The following is a 25,967-nucleotide window of genomic DNA, read 5'->3' as shown; positions in this document are numbered from 1 at the left end:
TCTTAAGTACGTAAAGAGAAACCGATGATGAGGTCAAAGTATCATTCAACTAAAAAAAAAAAAACATTCTAAAACGCCAGAAAACGTTAAATCTACAATGTGTTCTTCTTCAGCACCAACTACTACTTCAGAACTGTAAACCAGTAAACAAAATCACTACCACAAAACAGCAGCTTCAAACCTCCTCCCAGCAGATCGCGCAGACAGCCCAAGGTCTAGTGAAATCACCTTAATTGATTTACGGCGCTTGTACTTTGTCCACTTTACGGTCCCGCCCGGTAATCTAATAGAGACAGTACAGTGTACGTACCCTCTATAGTAGCAGTCAGTGGTCGGTCCCCCGCCGAGATTTTTATGACATAATCATCCTGCATGCTGTGGATCAGTGCTGCTTCAACGGACGCTGATGCTGTGGGTGATTTGGAGAGCTTCAGCAAGCACGTTCGAAAATAACGATCACAAACCGACCGCCGACTGGATTATGACATGTTAAATTGTTCCAGTGCAGTTGAAACGTTTGGCAATCGTTGAACGTCGTTTTTTTTTCTACGAAAAAGAGCATAATTTGATTGAACAAAACTGTAGTCCACCGTGCGTCTCCATCAAACTTTCAAACGATTCAATGGAAACGCATGGTAGTTCGATCGTCCAACAACCGCCAAATTACCCTTTTTACAACCAGTGCATCTGGTTGAACTAGACGCGTACGGCAAGTGCCCCGTTTTGCATAAAACGGGGTGTCAAACAAACACACGCCAAGCCGCCGCCGGACGCGTTCCGGTGCATATTATGGGGATGACCCTGCCGGGGATGAGCTGCTGCACTTGTTTTAGGTGCATTTGTTTTCTGCGTGATCTTGACCTGGTTTTTTTCGGTTCGGTGGGATATTTTGGGGACGAGAAATGAAACAGTATTTTTGTAGTTATTTAAAATTTATTTTCAAATTGTTTGCAATTGTCATGATTTTCAATGTACAGATTTTATTGTATGTTTACGTATTATGTCAATATTGCCTTAACTGCTAAATGTCGAACAAAAAATAAATGCATAATATTGAAACATGTGAGAAAGTTAACAGAAACGAACGAGTGAGCATCTATGAGGACCATTTTTTTACCTTTACATACTTAACATCAATGAATTTCACTGCTTCATTCTATTGAGCTACGAGAGTTACATTGAAGGGCAGAAACTGGAATCTACTATTTTTGATATTTGTTTTGCAGTTCTGTAACGGTTTTTTGTAATTTTTGATGATTTATATTTAATATAACGAACATAACATTTTAAGATTTTTGAAATTTGAAAAGTACCGGTAAAGATGTGTTATTTTATTTTATTTGGCAGGTGTTTTAATTCATCAAACAGAACAAATTTTTAACGAAAATTGGTTGAATTTGTTGCAAAATCGGTTATAATTTTTTACCAAATTCGGAAAAATTTAAGTTTTCTGTTCAATAAATTGAGCAAAATCAATTTGATGACATATATTCTGCATTATAAATAAAATTCAACTCGATTATCCGAATGTATTCGAAGTTTGATGGAAACCTTTCGGAAACAAGGACTGCCGAAGCTTTGAATAATCTTCTAGACTGAATTCAAAAAATTACAAATTAAAATCAAATTCTATTTCTGCCCTTGGATGCACTCAAAAATCACTGAATGTTTGTTGAATTGTCTTGTATGAATTATTAGTTATTGAATTCAGGAACATCAATCGTGTATTTTGAGGTTACACATTCCCTCTCTCTACAACTCACTGATTGAATGACGTCGACGAGCTCGCGCTGGTCGTCGTCGTCGGAATGACCGAGGTCGTCACGACAGGAACAACATTACCAGTAACAGCTGATGACGCCCCAGGTACGACCAACGACGACGCCGATGACATCGAGTGGTATGTCGGATAGGGTGGCCAGTAGGAGGGAAGCATCGGCATAGGTGGTCTCACGGATCCGCTGCTGGAACCGGCCACGACGGTGGGAATGTGCGAGGTAGCTGTCGTCGCCGTCGTCGATGACCCGGACGAGCCTACGGACTCGGGGCTGGCCGCGGCACCACCGGATGTTGTTCCGAAGCTTCTCGCGGGGCTCGTGCTGCTGCTTTCGGACGGACCAGCGCCGTAGGAATCGATTTGGTGGGGTGAGTACCGGTAACCGGTGCCGGTCGGTTCCGCCAGCTGTGCCTGGGCCCGGCAAGCGTCCATCAGCCCGTGAAAGTCAAACTTGTACGCGTACCGTTTGCCGTGCACCTTGGTCATAATGTTCTTGTCGTAGTAGTACCTGGTTGAAGAGAGAGGGAGAAGAAGAGAATGAAAAATCCATGAATGAAACCATTCCCACGGAGGCTCGCTCTCGAGAGCCCCTTTTTTGCCTTCTTTTCCGAGAAATCTGCGTAAACACACATAGCATCGCAATGATTCACCTTTCTTTTCGACATTCTTCGCATATTTGCAGCATCCCGTATCACGCGCCTGTTAGAGGAGAGAGCACGTGGCCAATGCGCGCGCGAAAAGGCGCTCAAAGCGAAATGCCGCAAACGTAGCATGCTCTGCATTCCTTTTAACGGTCACTTTATGTTGATGAAAACTGGGTGAGAAGATTGACCGGTGACGCACCGGTCGTAAACGGGATGTTGCATGACTGTTCCGTGATATGTTTATGCAATTTTTTGTTTCATTTTTTAAATATATTTCCGCGTTCAGGAGGTCATTTTGAACACCTTTTAATTCACGTAAAATTTGACGTTGATAAAAAAAATATAAAAATTGCAATAACAAGCGAAAGTCTCAACATTTGAATGCCAACAGTGTTTTAAAATACATGTTACACTTGTTCAGTTGTTTTGCAATCATTAGTTTTCAAATAAAAAAAAATTGACGAAAACAAAAAAATAGCGAAAAATTTTTTTTTGCGCTGCTAAACATCGAAAATTTTCAAAAATTCAAAAGATGTTTAAATAAACCCAAACATGCCAAAAACGATTTTAAACGCAGGGGTATGCATTTTCAATCAATTTCAGCTGATTGAACTTAAATTTTCATTGAAATTTTGAAGTTTTTTGAAAAAATACTTTTTTGCCCCCTGATTTTTTGGGCCAACTTTAAAGAAAAAATTTACCAGCCTAATAATATTTATAAAAAAATCGTATATGGGTCATTCCAGGTCAACTGAGTACACTTTTGGACTCGACCTTCACCGATTTGGACCAAACTTGGAGGAAACGTTTAACTATCGATAGTTAACAGAAATCCCAAGTTTGGTGCTGATTGGACCATCCCTCTATTTTTGGCACCGCCCTCTTTTTTGGCGATTTTCTAAAAAACTTTTTTTCTTTTAATCATAACTTTGCAACTATTTGAGCAAAAGACTTTCTACAGGTTGCATATTATAGAAAATTGTTCAAGGAATTTGATAAAAATAAAATTTTGACCCTTAAATGCCCACTAATATTATATTTTTACGTTTTAGGTATAAAAATTCAGTTTCGACCAATTGATTACATTTCTATTTTTTTATTTTATCGCCATCGTGTTCCCCGGACAATTTTACATAATAATCAATGTAGACTTCAAACTAAAATGAACTATTGGCGAGATACAGCGATTTTACTGAAAAAAGTTTGATTTTGCACTGCACTCTGTCCTATGAATTCAAATCCGAAATAAGTTTCTCACATATAAAAACCGAATTATGCGAGATTCATTCCTTTTTGTTGAAAAGTACACCATGAACTTCCGAGTGCTGCGCAAAATCAAACTTTTTTCAGTAAAATCGCTGTATCTCGTCAATAGTTCATTTTAGTTTGAAGTCTACATTGATTATTATGTTAAATTGTCCGGGGAACACGATGGTGATAAAATAAAACAAATAAAAATATAAGCAATTGCTCAAAACTGAATTTTTATACTTAAAACGTAAAAATATAATATTAGTGGGCATTTAAGGGTTAAAATTTTATTTTTATCGAATTCCTTGGACAATTTTCTATAAAATGCAACCTGTAGAAAGTCTTTTGCTCAAATAGTTGCAAAGTTATGATTAAAAGAAAAAAAAGTTTTTTAGAAAATCGCCAAAAAAGAGGGCGGTGCCAAAAATAGAGGGATGGTCCAATAAGCACCAAACTTGGGATTTCTGTTAACTTTCGATAGATAAATGTTCCCTCCAAGTTTAGTCCAAATCGGTGAAGGTCGAGTCCAAAAGTGTACTCAGTTGACCTGGAATGACCCATATACCAAATATATATATACAAAAGAAAGTTTCTACATCAATTCTGATTCAGGTTCCTGAATAGTTTGTTTTTTTATAATAATCGCTCTGTTATTCTCAAATTTCCTCTGATTTTTTTTTAAATTTCTCTTTGAAAAGGATTATCTATAATTTAATTGAAAAATCAAAATTCGTCAAAACTCAAATTCAATCAAATTACCTAAAATTTCACTCGCAAAAAAATGATTTTTTCACTGCTATTCGATGAAAATATTTTTTCTCAGATTCCTAGCTCTATGGGAGCATTCTTCTATTAAGTAACAAAAATTTTGATTTTTGGCTATTTTGGTAATTTGGATCATTTCGGTAATTGTGGTCAATCTAGTCAATTGTCAATTGTAGTAATTTTGATTATTTCGGTTATTTTGATAATTTTGGTCATTTTGGTAATTTTGGTAGTTTTAACAAAACTCGGTAATTCGGTAATTTTATCATTTTAGTAATATCGGCTATTTGGTCATTTTGGTAGTTTTGGTTATCTTGGCTATCTTCAGTTATTTTGGCCATTTTGGTAAGTTTGGAAATTTCTGTCATTTTGGGTAATTTAGTTATGTTGACATTTTTTTAGTTTTTAGTTTTTAGTTTTTAGTTTTTAGTTTTTAGTTTTTAGTTTTTAGTTTTTAGTTTTTAGTTTTTAGTTTTTAGTTTTTAGTTTTTAGTTTTTAGTTTTTAGTTTTTAGTTTTTAGTTTTTAGTTTTTAGTTTTTAGTTTTTAGTTTTTAGTTTTTAGTTTTTATTTTTTAGTTTTTAGTTTTTATTTTTTAGTTTTTAGTTTTTAGTTTTTAGTTTTTAGTTTTTAGTTTTTAGTTTTTAGTTTTTAGTTTTTAGTTTTTAGTTTTTAGTTTTTAGTTTTTAGTTTTTAGTTTTTAGTTTTTAGTTTTTAGTTTTTAGTTTTTAGTTTTTAGTTTTTAGTTTTTAGTTTTTAGTTTTTAGTTTTTAGTTTTTAGTTTTTAGTTTTTAGTTTTTAGTTTTTAGTTTTTATGCTCCCCAAATCCTCCTAGATGCAGCATAATTTATTCACGAGAGAGACGAATAACAAGCAAACGTAAAAAAAGCTCACCTCAACGCCCGGCTCAGCTTGTCGTAGTTCATGTTGGGCTTTGCCTTCCGCTCTCCCCACCTCCGGGCCACCTCGTCCGGGTCTGTGAGCTTAAACTCTCCGCCGGTTCCCTCCCAGTGGATGAAACGCTCGTTCGACGAATCAGCGAGCAGTTCGAGCAGAAACTGCCACAGTTGGATCTGCCCACCTAGGAAATAATACCAGATTTTGAGAGAGAGAGGGGAAAAAACGGTGAGAGATTCACAATAATAATACCGATGGTGATGGCGCTGACGAGGAAGGGGAAGTTGGATTATGTTGTATTTGTGAGATTGTGGATTTTAGGGTAGGTTAAGAGAATGTCGTGGATTGAGTACAAGTAAATAAGGGACTAGCAATATTTTGTGAGTTTACCCTATATGACCAATACTAACCTTGTGCTACCAAACGATGAGATGCAGCGTTCAACAGTTGGTATGGCTCTGCAAATAAAATTGAAAGAAACGATTAATAACATTTGCAATACACTCCACATTTCCTTATTTGCTTTGTCTTTTCAAAAGTTATGTTTATTTTCAGGTAAAAATGTTTTGTTTTATTTTTACTTTGATTCATTTAAGAATTTATTATTAACTTTTTGGAAAGTAAATTTCCCATCGTTTTTTTGGCGCTGTTGAAATATTATTGCAAAAGCTGCCATAAGTTCTATAAACTGCATTCGGTTTATAACGAATAACGCAATTGCCATCATTTGTTTAACATGATCTTCTTTATTCAATCAGCCTAAAAAATATTCCCACCGCCACATGCTGGTAATGATTCAATTTGAATTCAACCGCAAAGTCGTTCAACAATCACCGAAAAAAAAACGTTTCTCGTTAAAGCGCTTGGCATTCGAAAACAAGCTGTTTCTGTCCCCCAAAATTCGCGGAATCCACGTCATATCTTTGCCTTAAATTATACATAAGCCAATCGCTTCCCACAAGAAGACAAGACAATTTTTTGGCGGCGCCGTGACCAGACACTACAAGGTGGCCAGTTAAGTCTGAATCATTTACCACCCGGAAAAGGACGCGCCACCGTCGGCAAAGCCGCCAAAACCACAATAAAGATCGCGGCCGCCGCCAAATTGCTAGACAAGTGGCTTAGTTGGACCACACCGATGAGCCGTCGGCGGGGTGGATTAATTTTTTTGGTGGTGGTTTGCAAGAGTCATAATCACTTGGAGAGAAAAATGTGTTTTTGGCGGATAGATTGCTTCACAAAATGTGAGTCATTTAGACACGACAAGACATCAATAAATCACTTCTATGGACTGAAGATAAATTTCTTGGAACTAAAATGTTTTCAGTTATTCGTCATTTAAAAAAAGAGTTTTTTTTATTTGGCTAAATCAGATTTCACCCCTTCCCGCCCAGAGCAAAATCGAGATTTTTTACGTTTTTCCTCATTACTCGTAACTGGAGCGACGAAATTGGACGAAATTTTAATGGTTATTAGTTAACATTCTATATTAACTAATGCAAGTTGAAGCAGGTTGAAAAAATTAATGGTTGCAGAGAAATTTAATTTTGAATCCAAAAATTAGTGGTGCTCTGGAGTAAAAAAAAAAAGTAAAAAATTGTATTTATCAAATAGTAAAACCGATGCAAATAGTCCTTCTGCTATGATCAAAGTCGAGGAGGGGGAAAATGAAATTACAAGCCAGAATTTCAAAATTTAAATGAAAAAGTTCTTGGAAAATGCATTATATACTAGTACAGTACAGTTGGAGACAAACACTATTTGAAATGCCTAAAGCACTTCTGCATGTTATTTTTTGATAGTTTGCACCAACGTCAATTGCATTTTTCAAAAATATTTTCAATTTTCCCCCCTCTAAAAATGAGTAGTAAATAACCTATATTTTTATTTTTTTAGAATTATTGTTCTAACCCACGTTTGCTGATTTTGACTTTGCTGAGAATGAAAATAATGAAAAATATGTGATGCTAGACTATCTGTACGAATTATAACTTTAGCGTGTGGATTTTGACACTTTTTTGCATTTTTTAAAACAAATATCTTTTTTTAAATATATTTAGGCCGTTGCAAATATTTTTCAAAGTTTATGTCGCCCCCTTCAAAATCGGACCGATTTATAAATCTGGGGGAAAAAAAAATCAAAAAACTTCAAAATTTTAAAGGAAATAGGAGTCTAGCCAACTGAAAACAATTAGAAATGCATTTTCCTGCGTTTAAAACCATTTTTAGCATGTCTGTGATCGATCAAAAATATTTTTAATTTTTGTGAAATTCGCTGTACGCACCGCAAAAAGTTTTTTTTGGACGAAAAAAAAAATCTCTCCAATCTGGGCAGGTGTAAAATGCATTTTAAAACACTTTTTTCATTCAAATGTTGATACCAATTTTTTCTCAGAAACTCGATGGTGAAGTCAATATTAAAGTTAAAATATTGGGTCAGTACAAAAAAAATAAGCAACACTGGAAATAATCGTCAATCGATTCTACGTCCAATTTTCATCACAATAAGCCCTGGATAAACCTTCTACGATTTGTGGTTCCTGAGATATCACAGTTTTAAAATTGAGGTTTTTAACAATTTTCGCGAAAAAGACGAAACTTTAGGGTGGGACCAAAAAGGATGAATGGGATTTCGTGAAATTTGATACTTTTCGTAAAAACTCGTTATATTAAATACACAAATGTTTATAATTTTGCAAATATGTTATCTGTTAAGATTAGCAGGGAACAAAAAAAACTAATTGTAAGCCTGATTGGCAGAATTATGATGCATAGACTGTCGAAAGATAATTAGAATATAATTTCTGTTACGTTTCTGTAAACATTGCAAACACAATTTAACCATCAGTATCGAAGAAAATTCAAGCTGAATTACGCATTTTGACTTGACAAGAGCGTTAAATATTATTTTCAATTTGAATTAAATTTCCATACAAAAAAAATACAAATTATGAAGAAAAAATCGAGATTTAACTGGATTTGCGATGCCTAAAAAAAGTAACTGTTACAAATTTCACTCTGTGTCTGTCTTGTTAAATAATCTGATTCAGCAACAATCTTAGATGACATGCATATCAAATGAAAAAACAATCCTCGGGCATCACGGTCAAATTGGTGATGGTAATAAAAACTCGATTGATATGGAACAAAGTGTAGAAAATAATATCTGGCCTTTCAACTGGATTTTTTTTCCAGATTATTTTTACGTATTTCACGTTCCGTTTTCAATTTTGTAAATTAGGGTGTTTTGAAATAATCGTCCCCAAAAAGTTTACTATTTTAGAGCGAGAAAACCCACTTATCACTGGTATTAGTAAATTGTCACGATTTCACTGAACCCGTGAAAAATTCATAAAATTTTATACTTTACGTAACATTACGTAAAATTTAACGTTTTCCTGTATCCATTTTTTTAATTTGAACGTTAAGGTCTCAAATTAAAATATACAAAAAATATAATTGCCTGATTTATAAAATAATAATGAATTAAGTATCAAAAGATGCATAAAATGCCACTGGTACCAAATTATCGTGGTCGTGATATCTTGTTTAACGTTCATTTTGTGCCAAATTGAGTTAAGATCGCCATTTTGTGCAGTTTTCAATGTCTCGCCTTTTGACCTTCACTGATCCCCACAATTTGATTTCAATCCTGAGATATTCTGTGGTCACTTTCCATATGAAAGAAGTTTCGATCTGACCGGGCTAGGGCGTCCAATTTTCCCGGGTTTTGAATTTCCCGGGAAACGGGAATAATATTTTTCAAATCCTGAGATTTTTTTTTTAAACTTTTCAAATCTACCTTTTCAATGTAATTGTTATGTTTGTCAAGCTTAGAAATCATATGTATAGCTCATTAATATAAAAAGGCGATAATCTAAACTTCAACCCAACCAAGGACGACAGTTTGTTAATAGTAAATAAAGTATTGTTGTGCTATTTATTTTAAATGAACTACAATTGTTATCCAATGTGATGCAAATTAAATACATCTTTTAAAAATATATTTCTTTTATATACTTTTATATATTTTTTTACATTACATGACTGTAAAAGTTCGAAAAATTTCTTTGAAAATGTCTTAAAAAAACTAGATGTGACAACAAATAACACTTGTCAATGAATGATTTTAGATAAATTTTGAATTTCATGTTTTATATAAAACATATTTTACAAATTATCTTAGTTACTATCGCCAACTGGGGAAAATCAGGACTACAGTCTGAATAGGTTCAGAAGATTTTAGAGCAATAAATTTGGAAATCGGTGTACGAAATGTTATGTTCTGTTCTGTTCTTGTCATTCGAAGTCATTCAAAACATTATCATTTTTTTTTTAAATTGCCTAGTTAGTTACATTTGTGCTGATTTGCCCCAGATTTCGGTGTTTGATAAATAATATAGTATGATATTTTTATATTTAAAATAACAAATGTAATACTCAGTTTTTATAGAGATAAAATAGAAAATATTATAGGCGCTGGGTTTTTTCCGGATCTATAAACAAAAATTTTAACAATTTTTCCCTAATAATCCAAATTATTGCTGATATATGCTTAATACAAACTTGTCATTTGTTTCCACATCCAAATCTGAATTTCCTGACCAAAATTTGTTATTTTTTTTTTTCAATTTCGGAAATTACCGGGTCAAATTGTAAAAAAATCACGGGTTTGGTAAATTCCCGATTTTGGGAAAATCCCGTGAATTTTGTCCCGGGAATTTCCGGGATGGATGCACTAGACCGGGCTATCTTGACACACCCTGAAATTGCTGCAAGTGTGGCAACTGGCCAAAAGGAATTTAATCAGAAGCAGTTTGAGACACGAACCATTAAAAAAAATCAAGGTGTCATAAACTGTCCAGAAAATAAACATTGCAAAACACACCAGTTTACAAGCATTCGTTTGAGTTTTTTCAATAGAAGCTTTAAGAATTTGATAAGTGTGGATTTTGCTCTTTGGTGCTTTTTAACGATTTTTTGAAGTGGATATTGAATTGAAATGATATCGATGAAAATTCAAGTTGCATTAAATATTTTGACTTGACCAGATTGTTGAATAATTTAATTTATTAAATAAATTAATTAATTGAATTAAATACAACTTTTTTCTATCTGTTTTCAGGGCCATAAACATTTTCAAATATTAATAAAATAATTTTGAAGACATTTGGTAGTATTTCGCTGCCGGCCTGCGGGTGGGTACACCGGGTACACACACGAATAAAATTATTAGTTTTCCGTTTTAGAAAAATCCATTATAGTCGGGTGTTTTTTTTATTATCAACTTTTCCACCCATCACGTTTGAATCACTTTCGCGTTCAACCTGCTCTCCATATAAATTACTGCCGGATGAAACCCGATGAACTACCTCCGTACAGCAGTGGCAAACTCCTATGATGATGGTGATGGTGATGCGCGTGATGATGATTGTAGTGGTTTCCGGGATAAACCCGCACGGCGGCGGCGGATGCAAATCTCCTCGCGACGTGCAGATCCTCGGAAAATCTCCACATCGTCGAGCTGAGGCCGGCGGCCGCCGCCAAACTCACTGACTCAACACTTGTGCTCATTTTCCACGAACTCACGACCACGACGTTGTCAAAAAGCCCGCGCGCTCGTGTCACGACTACGTGACTGGTGACGTTACAGTGGAAAGGTTGTTACGCGACTGACCGTCAGACGCGACGACCAACCACTTCCGCAGAGGGAATCTTTTGTTGTTCGGCGAAGATTCAGAAGAGTCCCCTTTCCTTTGCTCCTTTTTGGCGAGAGTTCGAGTTTGTTTGTTTGCTGCGGAAGCGCATGAGCCGCACTTAATTCCTGTGTCAACAAAAGAGAGAGCAAAAGATTTTCTGGCTTTTCCCCCTGTTTCTCTCGGAACAGGAAGGGGTCTTCCACAGGAGATTTTATCAGCAGCTCGTCTGAGAAAAAGTGAAATTTCACCCACTCGTCGTATCAGTTGATTAGAGGTAATTTAGATGATTGGCACGCGCTTAAGTGTGTTGGCACCTTTTGTTTGGAACTTGGGAGGGGGTGGGAGTGACACCGTTTATGGACGGTCCCCGGGATGGGAATTTAGAAAAATTCAATAACTGCAGACTCCTGCGGTTTGTTCTATTGGTAATTTATTCATAAGGATTTAAAATTTCACTATCTGTCCCCGCGTAAAGACTGTCGTCGCCCTCTTCGTCGGTGTCGGTGACATTGCACAAGCAATTCTTGTTGAACTTTGCTCCGGAATGGTTCTGCTGCTTTGTGTTATTCAGATACTTGGCTTATCGTTACAAATAGAACTTTATTTATTTTTTCAATAAAGGTGCATTTTATTTAAAGTGGTTAATATTATAAAACAGTTAGACAAATGTTTAATTGTTAATATATATTTGATTAATTTTTTTTTCTTGTTTATTTCATATTTTAAGTTATGGGAGGTAAACTTTCTTTTTAAAAAAAATCCAAGAGATTGTGTTGTTAATTCTGTGAAAATGGTTTACAAGAAAAATATTAAGAGAATTGCTGCCTTTGCTTAGAGAAATATTTTTCAAATGTGATAAAAAAACTTTTTTGAATGCCAAACATTCAAAAATCTTGTTTTTTTGTTATAAGCCAGGATAGAATTTGATAACAATGAAATTCGTGATTCAAATCAATTAAGGTCTTTCAAAAAAAATCCAAAAAAATAGTGGCCAAATAAATATTGCTAAAATATTAAATTTCCATTGAAAAAACTTGTACAATCGATTCTAAACTATTAAGCTTACATTGTAAAACGTTCATTTCTGCATTTTGAAATAAAAATGCTCTAGCTCAGGAAATGATTTTTTAACTGTAATAAGCATTTTGTGATAATTTTTGATTATTTTTTTTTTCAAGCAAGGATTTTAAGAAATATATTTTATTTTATTTCGCAGGATTTTTGAGAAAACGGTAATGTGTGCTATTGGTCAAAATGGCTTATAGAGGAACTATACCCTTTTTCAGCCTATTTCTATTATCGGCCTATCAGCATTTTGATCATGAATTACAGCTTTAATAAAGTGTTTTTGACTGTTCCAAAGTAATAAATAGCTCAAAGAAAAGTGAGCAAGCAACTCTCCATTGTTGATACATCTGAAAATGATGATTTAATAGCGGAAACGGCAAAAGTGATGAGAATTGGTCGAACGGCTTAGAGTGATTAAAATGGGTATATTTCCCCTAGTACGTGTTGGAAATTAAACCGAGGATAATTTGTTAATCATTACTTTTGGAAAAAAAACAATAGTTGAAAATTGTAAATAAAAACATTTGGCTAATTAGGTAAAACTTAAACCAAGAATAAACTGACAAAATTTATTTCTTTTTTAACAAATTTTATTTTTTAAATAACATAACTTTGCCGAAGATCAAAAAATCAATTTTCGGAATACTGACTTTAATTTAGCGAAAAATATTCCCCGCAATTGGCAGATTTCTTCAAATTATATTTTGTTAAAAAAATTTCGAGGGCTTCCCTATGTCCTAAACAGCAACTTTGCATCGTTGGTCCATACAACGCTCCATTTAGTTTTTGCAGATATCCATACAAATACAATATGTAACTATTCGAAAATCTATATCATGGCAAGGGATTTTCTGAACAATTTGGTTTCTTCAGCAAAACTGTATGTAATGATGAGAACAGTTTATAAACAAACAGTTATACCATGAAAAAAAATATATTTTTTACGAAAACCTAAATTCGAAAAAAAGTTCTTTATTTGGGAAATTAACAATGTTAATTATTGATAAACCCAAAACTTAGATTTTTACAAAATCATGAATTTCCAAAAAAAAAATCGTTTTGCCTTCCTCAAGGCAAAGGCAAGGCTACAAAATCACTCAAAAATTGAACTTTTTAACATTCCAACGCCCAAGGCTCCAAAAAAGTTGGAACGGTAACTTCAACTCAATAGTTCTCGGGCATAACTCAACCAATCAAGATGATTCTTCTTTCCAGTGATTTGTTAGGATGTCTAGATGATTCTAGAACTTTGCAGAATTAAATTTGATCAAATCTGTAATTTTTGCGATCAAAGACATCGTTCCAACTTTTTTTTTCGCGTGTAAAAAAAAAAATCGCCGAAAATTCCGCGGAGGCAGTCGTTTTAAAAAAGGTGGAACGATGTTTTCGGTCACAGAAATTACAGATTTGATCAAATTAAGTTCTGCAAAGTTCTAGAATCATCTAGACATTCTTACAAATCAGTGGAAACAAGAATCGTCCCGATTGGTTGAGTAATGCCCGAGAACCAGCGAGTTGAAGTTACCGTTCCAACTTTTTTGGGAGGCTTGGGCGTCCGTGTAAGTCTGACATGCGTTGGGCGTTCCAGTGTTAAATAAGCCTCCAAGATATACCTTTACGTATACATATCGGCTCAGAATCAAATTCTGAGCAAATGTCTGTGCGTGTGGATGGACGTAGAATTTTTTTTTCTCACTCACTTTTCTCGGAACTGGCTCGATTGATTTTGTCCGGATCTATGATTTTTGACTAGTCTTCAGGTTCTTTAAGTCTTTTTTTAATTTCATCCGGTTTGGTGCAGTACTTTAAAAGTTATGTTCGAAAAACTGTTTTGGTTGATACAAAAAAGGGTCATTATTTACATAATTTGAAAGCTCCGGCGGATAGCTGTCGGAACTTTCCGCTCAGTGCACGCACACAGTGCTTTCAAATGGTTCATTAAATTTATCATAGATGGCAGGACTTCAAATGGTTCATTAAATTTATCATAGATGGCAGCACTCAGATGAATAGTGTCTTTACTAAGTAAGCGTTAGCCAAAGCTTTCGTAGTGTGTGATTGCAAGGCTTTTAGGAGGAAGGCAGCAACCACCTTCTGGTGGATTAAGTAACGTTTTTATAAGATTATTTCGAAAGTTTAATCAGATTTGAACATTCGAAAGCATCCAAATCTAGGTTATTAGACTTTTCCAAATGTTAGGATTGGCTTTAAGAAAATTTTCGGAAAATTTCACAACAAGTTTATTTTTTTAACATTGTAAATTGTATCAAAAGTTGATATCGTCAATTGAGTTTTTTTAGTTTCAAATTTTGATGAAACTTTGCGTGCAACTTTTTTACGACCAAATAAGTCATTTTCTATAATTGGTTCGTCCACACAAAACTCCATACAATTATTGCAACCGTCCATGCTAAAAGGTTATTGGAATATTCAAAAATCTGTATCTAAAGAACAGATTTTCTGATCGATTCGGTTTCATCGACAAAGTTGTAAGTATTGCTTAGAAACCTTCAGTAATACAAAGTTACATTGCAAATAGATTAATTTGGGATTTTTACACAGAAATTAAATGGCGCAAAATAACTTATTTTGAAAATTCGCATTATGTGATGACAAAAAATGCAATTTTTTTATTTACCGTAAACCGGGGTGACTTTGATAGGATTTCAGTTTGTTTTTGGAATATTTTCCAACGGGTAAGGTTTTTCTCAAGATTATTATTTTTAAAACATGTACTGGGATAGGCCACACAAAGTCTATGCCCTATTTTGTAAAAAAGTTTTTTCAATAGTGTTTAGAAAAATAGTTACGTTAAAAATTCTTTATTTAAATTCCGGGGTGACTTTGATAGTCATAGTTTTTCTTATTAAAATCATATTTAAGATGTTCAAACTTCAAACTTTATTTGTACGTTAAATGTACCATCACTAAAGTAGCTGATATAATTTTTAAGAAAAAAACCAATGTTTATATTTAGTTAACTAAGTTTAAAAGCGTTTTAACTAAATGCATATAAATTTTAGGTAAAATTGTTAAAAAGTCGGAATTTTGCCTGAAATTTGTTAAAACTAGTTTTGTTTATAGAATTATCGATTTATATTGCATTTAATACTGAATTCGAAGCACGAATCACAAGTTTTCACATTTTACATGAAAGTTGTTCAACTGAAATTGCCTATAAATTTGGAGATTTTTTTTAATTGTGTTTCAAAAACATATAATATTTATCGTTTACAAACTGATTTAAACTTCTCCTAGTGGAAAATTGTCCAAAGAATCTGAAAATGCATTCCGTTTTCCGATTCAAAATCATGTTCATTGAGAAAGTCATGACACTTTGAGAAGTTTAGAATAATGACTTTCATCAACATTTTCTTAACTATAGTTAACTAACTTTTTAAACTTTTCAAAATTTTATGATAAGTTTTTTTAGAAATTTTGAACACTTCTCTACCACGGTGAGTATGATTCTAAACAATTCCGTACGTATTTTAATTGTACTCTTCATTTTGCGGAAAAATCGCAAAACTATCAAAGTCACCCCTTTTTACGGTATGACAAAAGTAATCAAAATTCATTTGGCAGTGTTGCTATTTCTTCTAAAAAATAATTATTTTTTTAAAGGTCATATTTTTTATCTAAGGTACTTTTTGGTTGAAAATGTTATTCAACACCTAAAAAAATGACAAAAAGCAAAGCAAATGTTTGATAAAAAGGCAAAACAAACTAGTTAATACATTCTTAAAAATGATGAAAATATTAAGTTACAGAAATAACATGAGACAATTTCGCCATTTTCCGCCGAACTACCACCCACGGTTTCGGTGTCTCACTCTCTCGAAACGTGGAGCGAAAGGAAATCGTACCTTATTCAATTTATAAACACTTCCTTCCTGCCACATTTCCGCCAGCAGGAAAGTGGCAGCGATAGAAAAACAGCACAGCTCACAATGATTTGGTCGCACCTCCCCCGCATCCGGAATTTGGCCAAGACGGAAGGACCCCCTGTGGCCTGTGGTGACGAACCCGACGACGGTTTTTCGGTTCGAGGGTGAAATTGATATAAATGTCAACAGTGGGAACAGGGCTTAACCGGGCAGGGACTTTATTGTTTAAATTAACATAATTCCTTGTAAAAACCTGCTCAATGATCAATGATGTCGACTTGGGTGAATCACAGAAATGTTCTAGGCAGAGGGCCATTATTGGTTAAGGGGGTGTTTTGCTTTTGTGTCGGAGGTTGAAGGCTAAAGCTATAATTTTAAAGGGCTTGTGGTTTTGGAATTTCCCGCAAGTAAGTGGTTGTTCTAGGTTGAAAAGGTAGTATAATTGTTCTATTGTTGACCTCAAATTGGTGGCAATTCTGCGAAACATAAAATTTAATTTAGAAACTGGTAATCATCCTCACATTGATTTGATTAGGAAATAATTTTCAGTTTTAGGATACTTTATTTGAATAAAACATATTTTTCTTTAGGGAAATTTAAATCACAGAAAATTACATTACATAGTTTTCCTAACAAATAGAATGCACAAAAAACTATATTTAAACCAATATTAAGCTATGCAATTGCTAAATCTATTCGCTAAAAAATATTTCGAAAATCTTTTTCTTGGAATTTTTTTTTGTAGGATTCATGAGAATGAAAAAAACACGTTTGTAAACCCATTGCAAATTTTATTTCAAGTTTTTATGATAACATACTAAAATCAATTATTTATGAGACGCGTTCGTTTTAGAAAAATAAGGTTGGTCCTGAGCCAAAGCAGAGTATATTCAACATATCCTGATTCATATTGGTGGATATATTTGCCGAATTGAGTTGAGTACACATCGTATTTTTTTATGTTGACAAACTTTCTATGGAAGACTGGCTTTAAATTATGAGAATAGAAAATTAACAAATGTATGTTTGAGGTCAGACTTTTCAAAGATCTGTAAATATTTGAATAAGTTGAAAAACTCTCAAAATTGTCATAATTAGAAATTCAAAAAAATAGCTTTAATTTTTTTTTCTCATCATAATCATAAAGTGAGAACTCAGCAAAAAAAATAAATAAATAAATATCTAATTTTTTACGACGTAAGGATTTCTTCTCGTGAAACTTTAAAATGGACAAAAACTTTCGAAAATATTTGTAGCAGCGTAATCGTATTTAGCATGTTTGGGCTGGTTTAAATATATTTTAATTTTTTTTATGAATTTCCGCTGTTCAGCGCCGCAAATAAAATTCTTTCCACAAAAGAAAATGCTTAAAATGTTGAAACCATGGCACGTAATTTCAGTTTTAATACTTATTTAAGTTGTTTTTGTTTTGGTTTATTATGAATTATATTCAACAGTTTTATTGAAATCCCATGAAGACTACACAGTAAAAAAATCATGGTAATATTACATCTGGGAGGGGTACATCTTTTATGTTAGAAAAAATGTGTAATTTTACCACTTTTCTGGTGTAATGCCACTTTTTCAGTCTAAATTGAGGTAAAATTACTACATTAAAGAAGTGATATTCAAACTTCCAAAATAACACCTTCCAAATTTACCCTTTTTTTCACTGTGTAGCCCAGGTTGTATATAAGTTGTATAAATGAAATTTTCTGGAGTTGACAGGACTTTATTTTGCGTAATTTTGTTAGAAAAGTCCACATTATAAAATCGTACGAAAAATCGTCACGTATCTTCATGCGGAATAAACAAACTCCGAGAGGAAAGGCTTTATCACTGCCTTATCAGATGAAAAAATCAAATTCAGATGAATTCCCTCCAAAATAAACACATCACATCAATACCGGTAAATCTATTCGGGAAACCATTATTATACTTAATTGAATCCATTTTCCGATAGCAATCAGGCAAAGTTTATTTTATTGCCCTTTCCCCTGCGAGTTGAACTTCACGTGTTGAGAACAAAAGTCCAGAGGATTATCACAAACACACACACACTCCGGCAAAAGGATGCTTGAAACTGGACCATATAATCACAATTCTTCCTATCCTCATTTCCGGACCGGATTCGGCAATCACTCACACCTCCCCGGTTTCGAAAGAGAGAGAGAGAGACTAATGTAACGGAAGCAAGCAGCGTCCGTTGGTCATTTATCAAGATTTAGCCGATAGTACTGCTAGTGGGTTATTACCGGGATCAACGGCGTTGGCCAGCGTGCTGTCCTCGGCGCCGCCGCTTCCAATCTGTCGCAGGTGGGCATAGTGCCTGGCCAGGGCGTTACCTCCGGCCTTCGAACCGGCACACACCCAAAAGTCCGCCTTGGTAAACTTGGCCAGGTCGGCTCCACTGCTCGGGAATCGCACCGGTTCCAACGGTGGGAAGATTTGAAACTTTTTCGACAGCCACCGAACCCACGAATGAATGTGGTCCGTGGTCCATTCGAGGGGATTCGTAGGTACGTAGATAAGGGCACTATCACCGTCACTTTCTTCACCCTCCTCGGAGGTATCACCATCTTCTGGACTATTACGTGCGATCGGGTCATCTTGCATCTTTTCGCCGCATACGATGATAATTCCATTTGTTTACACTAAAGCCTCTGCTGGCGAGATTCATTTACTTGTTTGTGCTAAACTCTCACTAAAGTGTCACATTTTAAACACCAAAATCTCATTAAACAAAAGATCTCAAAGATCCAAATCCCCACGATCCGATCGCGCCAACGGTCAAAGTTAAACTGAGTCAACCCCAGTGAATCCCGCGAAATTCGCGCTAAATTGACCATCGAATGAGTAATGCCGTAAGGTAGCGACGCCGCCGTCGAAGATCGAACGAAACACCTCGCGACGCTCGATCTAGAAGGCGCGCGCGTGGCGTCGCGCGATCCTCGCGAGAAGATCACTCTCAAACGAGAGAGAGAAATCAAGTGGTGAGAGAGCACACGCGCCTGTTTGAACTGAGTAGGCTTGCTTTTCATTCATAAAGCTGTGATTCATTCATGCGCTACAAGTGGTTTGAGAGCATGGGACTTTGCGCTCTTTTTTTTTGTTTGTGCCAGCTACCAATTACGTTTTCGTGGAAAGTAGATGACGTTTCAGTGGAACTGGATCTTTATATAGGCTTGCCGATTAATCACATGGCTAGGCGGAACTAAACGTAAAAATAAGCTGGTTGCTTGCGGAAGTACTGTTGTAAACTCTGAAAGTCGTGGGAGTTATACGATATTGTTTTTGTTGTCATGATGGAATGGCAGCGAATATGCAAATCACGTGACGTCTTGAGTACGTGCCTAGAAGAAATAAAGCACGCTTAAGCCAGAAGCCTTGGTTAGAATTGGGTGGCTTGCGGCAGCGATCGGTCGGTGGTTACTCATCAGGTGGGAAAACCCAACTGCACATCGACTCCGGCGATAATAATGATACAGAGCGTGCGCTCTCAAGCGCTATCTGTGCGCTTGGTTCTCTCTCAATGGTTTAATTCAGGCGAATGGTGTGTAGTAAAGATTGTGGTTTGGGTTACTAGCACGTGGTCAGAGCTAATGGGTTAATTGCCTTAGTTTTTGGTTGGAATATTTCTCGGAATTCAGTTAATGTTTTCATTAGGTCGTTGCTAATATCTGTCCAAGTTTATGTTTGATTCAATCATTTGAGGTGTTTTTGAAATAAACTGTCACTGAATCCGCTTTGTAAATACCAGCCTCGGTGCGCTTCAAGGGTATTCCACTCAGGAACCGGTAAAAGATGCACAAAGTCTCAAAATTTATTAAAAATATTTATTCATGGTCTAAATTTTTAAATAAAATAAATCAATTTAAATGCAATGCTAAGTTTTAAACTTTGAAAAATTAGCGTGAAAAAATAAACAACAACAATTATTAAAAATAATCATTTCAAAAAATCTTGGCAGGGTGGCAACCCAAGAAAGGAAATCGGAAAAGTCGAGAATTTACCAAAATCCACAAAAAATCGGGAAAAAGATTTTGTGATTTTTTTTTTGTAGTTTTGTGCATCCCGAGCAAACCTGTTTAAAAAAATCCGTAGTAAATCTTCAATAGGGCGACATTTTGGACCCTCCTTAAGAGCCCTTGAAGGCTGATTTTTCAAAGTGAGAAAAAATCAATAGTTTTCTGAAAAAAAAATTGAAACAGTCAGAACTAATGAAAAAATAATTAATTGATTGTAATGCGGTAAATAAATTTGTTATTACAATTTTTTTAATAGTATAGTTATTATTGGACTTTTAAAGTATTAATAAAGGCTTAGCAATGAATAAACTGATAAGAAAATTATGTAAGAGATAGTGCTAATCTCGTTTATAATTTTTACATAAATATCAGCCATGAATTTGTTTTTGTAAAGATTGAGTTTTTGCCGGTACAAAAAAAAATTCTTTATCATCCTGGTGCACTGGTGCACCACCTCAATTTTTTAAAATTTTGTATGGATTCAATGTTTGGGGGCAAAACATAAATATCAATTGAAATCCAAGTAAATGAAAAATATGTTTTAACTGTTGTAAAAATTACAAAAAAAAAATCAAGAAATTTTGATTTGGACATTTACAAATCCGTTTATAGGTTATTTCATGTTAACTGGACTCGGACTCGACCATCACCGTTGTTGTTTAGTTTATATGTTTTTTGTAATTGTCAGTAAGTTTCTTTTTTTTTTATTTATTTAGAAATGTTGTTGTTTTGATTTGCAATCATTCTTTGTGATTCGATTATTCGAATTATAAAAAAAAAATCCGAAGACTTCGGACAATCGAATCTGGACTTTATTTGAATCTTTGAAACATTTTTAAAGAGGTTGACATAAATTTTGAAAGTATTTGAAATGGCCTTAATTTCATATAAATTCATTTAGAAGGAAGTTTGGTTAAAGATGCTTTGAAATTTTGCTAAAAATTTATCTAACACTGATTTTTTAGCATGAATAAAAAAGTGCCCGAATGTTTTTTTCTGTAGTGAACGGATTTGGGAAAAATTATTTGAACAGCATTGAATAGCTCACAATATTTCAAAAAATAAATCTTGACTTTTTTTTGATAAGGTCCTATAAACAAATGTAAACAGTGAGTGTATCCCTTTCACACCTTATGTCAAAGTCCATCGGAGTAAGCGGGATACACTCAATGTTTACATTTGTTTATAGGACCTTATCAAAAAAAACTCAAGAAATGTGAATACGTTAAAGTAAGAATCTTAGACATATTTTTCTCAGATTTGTGCAACCGTCACTCAGTGTGCGCGAGTTCAGCCCTGCGTTGCTCTAAACAACGACGCTACCAACTTGACAGCGAAGAAGTGGTGCAAAGTCTGAACGCGTGCAAAAGTTAACCCGAATCAGAGTCATAGCAAAAATCTTCACTGTTTCTGGAAGTTTGTGAGTTAAAAGTGAAAAAAGAATCACTAGTGACTGTATCACACTGGAAGCAAAAAATGCTGTCCACCCGCTTAACGAATTCTGGAATTTGCCCCCAACATTTGGTCCTATCGATCCGAACAGACACCTCCGGAACTGGAAGCTGCCTCGAGGAGGACCCAGTCACGGCGTTCTAGCAGGATTCTAGAAGAGTTCTCACAGAACTGGATGTTCTTACAGAATTCTAGCAGAGATGTTCCACTATTTTAGCAGGATTCTGGCAGAACCAGTTCTGCTAAAATATTCAAAAGATTGTTGGCTCAATGAAGTTGAGGGTTCATAAAACCCTCACGCTAACGCTAACGCTTCCCCTCCAGCTAACTGACAGTTCGCACACTTCTGTCATTCTCGTTCGCTCGTGTTTCAAAACAAAACTCTTCGTCGTCGTCGAACACAACAACAGCACACGAAGAGAGCTCGCGGGCAGAAGAGGGTGAATAATTTCAAAGGTGGATGCTGCACTAATTTATTATTGCTATATTTTGGAGTGTTCATGGCCAAATCTAGGCGGAGAAAAGCGCCAGCGAATTAGGCACACACGCCAAGGTTGCAGCATCCCCGCGCGAGTGTTTGTGGTGCGAAAAGTGGGGTTTGTTTACATTTTGGAACCATTGCTGCTCCCGTGGAAAGGGGTTTTTATTTTGTGGCACTGATTACGATTCTGTGAGGTGAGGTGCAATCTGTGGTCTTATCAGTAAGTGGATGCAAAGTGGACGTGTTTATCATGGGGATCTGAGCCACTGCTGCTGGAGGTACACAAAGGGACATCGTCGATCGATCGTGATTTGAGCTGGTTGAGCTTTGGACGGAACGGAATTACGATGCGCTGGATTGTCAACCTTGAGGTAGAGTGTTGTTTGTCTCGTCTCGTTACGATCACGATGGTTGAATTCAAGTGTCGATTACATTGTTGCAGGGCGGTCCTCGTCGGGTCAATCATGCGTCCGTGGCCGTGGGGGACTTTATCTTTTCGTTCGGTGGATATTGCACGGGGGAAGATTATCACTCGACCAGCGCCATAGATGTGCACATCTTGAACACGAACAATCTACGCTGGACGCTGGCTCCGACGGTGAAGGATGAGTATGGCGTGCCGTGCAAATATCCGGAAGTTCCGTTTCAGCGTTACGGTCACACGGCGGTGGCCTACGACAACAAGGTATACATCTGGGGAGGTCGGAATGACGAAATCGTGTGCGACATTCTGTACTGTTACGACACGAGAACGCTGAAGTGGAGCAGACCTGCGGTCACGGGAACGGTTCCTGGAGCTAGAGATGGCCACTCGGCTTGCATCTACGGCAATCGGATGTACATCTTTGGTGGGTTTGAAGAGACGATTGACAAGTTTTCTTGCGATGTCCACTACCTGAACCTGCAAACGATGACCTGGACGTACGTTGACACCCGTGGCGAACCGCCATCGTTCCGGGATTTCCACTCGGCCACCATTGTGAACCACAAAATGTTTGTATTTGGCGGACGAGGCGATGCCTGGGGTCCGTACCACTCACAGGAAGAAATTTACTGCCCGAAGATTGTTTGTCTAGATCTCAGAACGAACCGATGGGAAATGCCCAACACAACCGGAGAGGAACCACTCGGGCGGAGAAGCCACTCGGCGTTTGTGTACAACGACCACATCTACATATTTGGCGGTTACAATGGTAACCTCGATTTGCACTTTAACGATCTCTACTGCTTCAATCCGGAACGCTACGTTTGGCGGTTAGTGCGGCCACGTGGTCAATCGCCCAGGCCACGGCGGCGGCAGTCCTGCTTGGTGATTGGTCAACGGATGTATCTGTTTGGAGGAACCTGGTAAGATGAAATTTAATACTTAAAGATTTCAACAATAAATTCTATTTTAATCTTTTAGCCCATCCCACACAACCGACCCAACATCCTACGATTACAGCGACACTCACGTGCTAGATTTCCACCCCACGCTCCGCACGCTGGCCATGCTCAAGGTGTTGGAACACAAGCTGGACACGTCGTGTTTGCCCCGGGTCATCAAGTAAGTACCATTTACTTAAACATTGTCCACAAACAAATCTAACCCAAACTTTCCCCCCTAAAGAATCGAAATCCGCAACATGACCACGCCGAACAAGATCAGCCGCTCGCTGGTCAGTGGCTAGAGGTACGTGGGCGGCGTCGCCGTCGCCGCCGCCACCGGATGGGTTTGCTGCGGTTCCACGGCGGTGAGTCTGTTGCTGGCCGCGCTGTGCGATCTAGTTAGTAATTTCTGGTAAAAACATTTCGTGTAGTAAGTTTCGTTTTTCGTTGTCCGTCGTTGCAATGTTCCCAAACCAGGAAGCATAAAAAGAAAAGAAAAAAAACCGTAGAATTTAATCTAAAGTAACAAGGTAAGATAGGGTGGGATGGATTTTGGCAAAAAGTGCAATCAAAAATTATCGTTTAGGGAAACAGATTTTCTCACCTTTTTCCAAACTGTTGGGATAAAGTGGCTGAAACTATTGTACAGAATATACCGTTGTAATTTTATAAATCTGGATAATCGACAGCAAAACTTCAAATCAACCATTTTAGTGGCAATCGACATAAAATAAACAATAACAAATATTTATAAAAAGTGGAATATATCAAATACTTGTATTAAATTTGTTCGGTTGGCGAGGATTCATTGAAAAAAAAACAGTTATCAATTTTGTCAGAAATCGAATGATAATTTAGAAATCTTGCCGCAGATTTCATTTTTATTTAGAACGGTGAAACAATTCTTCAAGAACTTCAGTGTGTTTTTGGTTAAACCTTAGTTTCAAGTGTAAATAAATTTTGTGTAAGTTACGAGATAATACATTTTGCTATCAATAAAGATATTTTTATATTGAGAAAGAAATGTATCCCTTTTTAAATGTCACTATACTATGACAGCAAAAGCAGATATTTTGAACACGAAATTGCATAGAATAGTAGTGTATGTTCATAATCAACTTGAGTCGACGAGTGATGAAAAAATCAAGTTTTGCAACGAGTTTCATACAACATTTTTTGCAATTCCTCTTTGAATGGGATTGTAACTCATATGTCCATATATTCAATCAATCAAATTAATTTCAGTGCTGAAAAGTAGAACTTTTCAGCATTTATTGTGAAAAGGTTTACAATTCGATTCTATTATTTTTGGTACAGAAAAGTATGCTGTTTCGTCGTTCAAAAATGACAGTAAAAGTAAGTAGTTTCACGGCGGAATTGCAAAAAAATACCAAAAATATCATACTTAAATAGTAACCCTTTTCAAAACAAATGTTGAAAAGTTCTACTTCTCAGCACTGAAATGGATGCTGAAAAGTTGTTTCTTAATTTTGTGATCAAAAACCCAAAATGAAAAAAAACATTTTTTTTATTTTACGTGTTTATTCTAAAATTATTTGTTTTGCCGCTTGACATGACAATTAAAAAAAATATTTATTTATACTATTAACGGTGCACATCAACCAGAGCTTTTGCACCCAGATTTTTGTTACAGAAATTTTAGTATCTTCAAAACTACGGGAACTATCGATATGATTTTTCATTTATCCTCTAAAGTACTGTCTGCAAAGTAAATTACAACAAAGTTTGAGTAATTTTACAATCCCGTTGTTGCAGGATTGGGTCCGTAAGTTTGACAATTTTGGAATAATAAGACAACAACTTCCTTCGTTGCTGTGCACCCTTAAAGCTAGAAAATAATTATATTTTCATATTTTTTTTATCGCCCAAGTGACGATAACTAATCTGGCAATAAATGGCATGTTAAATAATGTAACATCGAAGGACGGAAAAGGTATGGAAAGTGACTTTTGTGAATTTTGTATTTCCACTTATAGTTTCACAAAATATTTCAACAATATTTCAATACAGATTAAATTGGCACGCGTTCGATTATTTTTTTTTAAATAATCAATTCTGCATCTTTCCGCAGCCGGCTGCCCAAGATTTTGAAAATTTCAACCGGTAAACAAATAGCTTAAGATCGCATCACCTACCACAGTGAATCCATACCCATCTGACTTTGAGGGTTAGTAACTCGTGTGATACTTTGTCGGAGACGCATCCGATTTAGCGGTCTCCATCACTCAAGTATCGGCTAACATTCCCATCCACTTCCCCGTGTCTTAACACTGGTCGTGGCCGGCGTCGGTATTGATCAGCATGATAGGGACCTTTGAAAATTTGGTTCCTACTTTTCATCTGTGGTCCACGGAGCAATTTTTGGGGGTCCTGGTCAATAATGAAGTAGCATCTACGGGTAGACCCAATGCTATTATAGCTTCACAAAATATTTAAGGGGTTACATACATGTAGAAAATCACAAATGTTCATATTATAGAAAATTCACTAAATTCACTAAAAAGATGATTTTCAATCACTCCTGAGAGTTTCATAAAGATATTTCGTGACTAAACTGAGTAAGAGACGATTTAAGTTCACAATTTTGCCATGCGCAAAGCGAACTGTCAAACTTTGTGAACGGTTTTCCC

At 35.8% G+C, this 25,967-nt stretch overlaps 2 protein-coding genes across 2 annotated transcripts; one reads left to right on the top strand and one right to left on the bottom strand.

Moving 5' to 3' along the window:
- Positions 1 to 897: 897 nt before the first annotated feature.
- Positions 898 to 18,810, bottom strand: LOC120417315 (DNA-binding protein D-ETS-6-like). Its single transcript, XM_039579278.2, has 4 exons — positions 18,243 to 18,810; positions 5,744 to 5,791; positions 5,331 to 5,517; positions 898 to 2,285 (listed from the first exon to the last, which is right to left on the bottom strand). The coding sequence occupies exons 1-4, from the start codon at positions 18,601 to 18,603 to the stop codon at positions 1,760 to 1,762; spliced, it is 1,122 nt and encodes a 373-aa protein (XP_039435212.1). The 5' UTR covers positions 18,604 to 18,810; the 3' UTR covers positions 898 to 1,759.
- Positions 18,811 to 21,851: 3,041 nt separating this feature from the next.
- Positions 21,852 to 24,316, top strand: LOC120417301 (kelch domain-containing protein 3). Its single transcript, XM_039579253.2, has 4 exons — positions 21,852 to 22,319; positions 22,391 to 23,295; positions 23,354 to 23,494; positions 23,558 to 24,316. The coding sequence occupies exons 1-4, from the start codon at positions 22,296 to 22,298 to the stop codon at positions 23,616 to 23,618; spliced, it is 1,131 nt and encodes a 376-aa protein (XP_039435187.1). The 5' UTR covers positions 21,852 to 22,295; the 3' UTR covers positions 23,619 to 24,316.
- The last annotated feature ends 1,651 nt before the right edge of the window (positions 24,317 to 25,967 follow it).

This window comes from Culex pipiens, chromosome 2 (genome assembly GCF_016801865.2).
Source record: "Culex pipiens pallens isolate TS chromosome 2, TS_CPP_V2, whole genome shotgun sequence".
NCBI classification, from domain to species: domain Eukaryota; kingdom Metazoa; phylum Arthropoda; class Insecta; order Diptera; family Culicidae; genus Culex; species Culex pipiens.
Note: the sequence above shows the minus strand (reverse complement) of the source record. Positions and strands in the feature narration are given on the sequence as shown.

Excerpts from the sequence above, each read along its gene's own strand:
- LOC120417315 (XM_039579278.2), bottom strand. The coding sequence starts at position 18,603 with ATGCAAGATGACCCGATCGCACGTAATAGTCCAGAAGATGGTGATACC. Across the intron at positions 5,792-18,242 it reads GGCCAACGCCGTTGATCCCG|AGCCATACCAACTGTTGAAC; the intron begins GTAATAACCCAC and ends TTTTATTTGCAG. Across the intron at positions 2,286-5,330 it reads AAGCTGAGCCGGGCGTTGAG|GTACTACTACGACAAGAACA; the intron begins GTGAGCTTTTTT and ends CTCTTCAACCAG.
- LOC120417301 (XM_039579253.2), top strand. The coding sequence starts at position 22,296 with ATGCGCTGGATTGTCAACCTTGAG. Across the intron at positions 23,296-23,353 it reads TATCTGTTTGGAGGAACCTG|CCCATCCCACACAACCGACC; the intron begins GTAAGATGAAAT and ends TTAATCTTTTAG. Across the intron at positions 23,495-23,557 it reads TGTTTGCCCCGGGTCATCAA|AATCGAAATCCGCAACATGA; the intron begins GTAAGTACCATT and ends TCCCCCCTAAAG.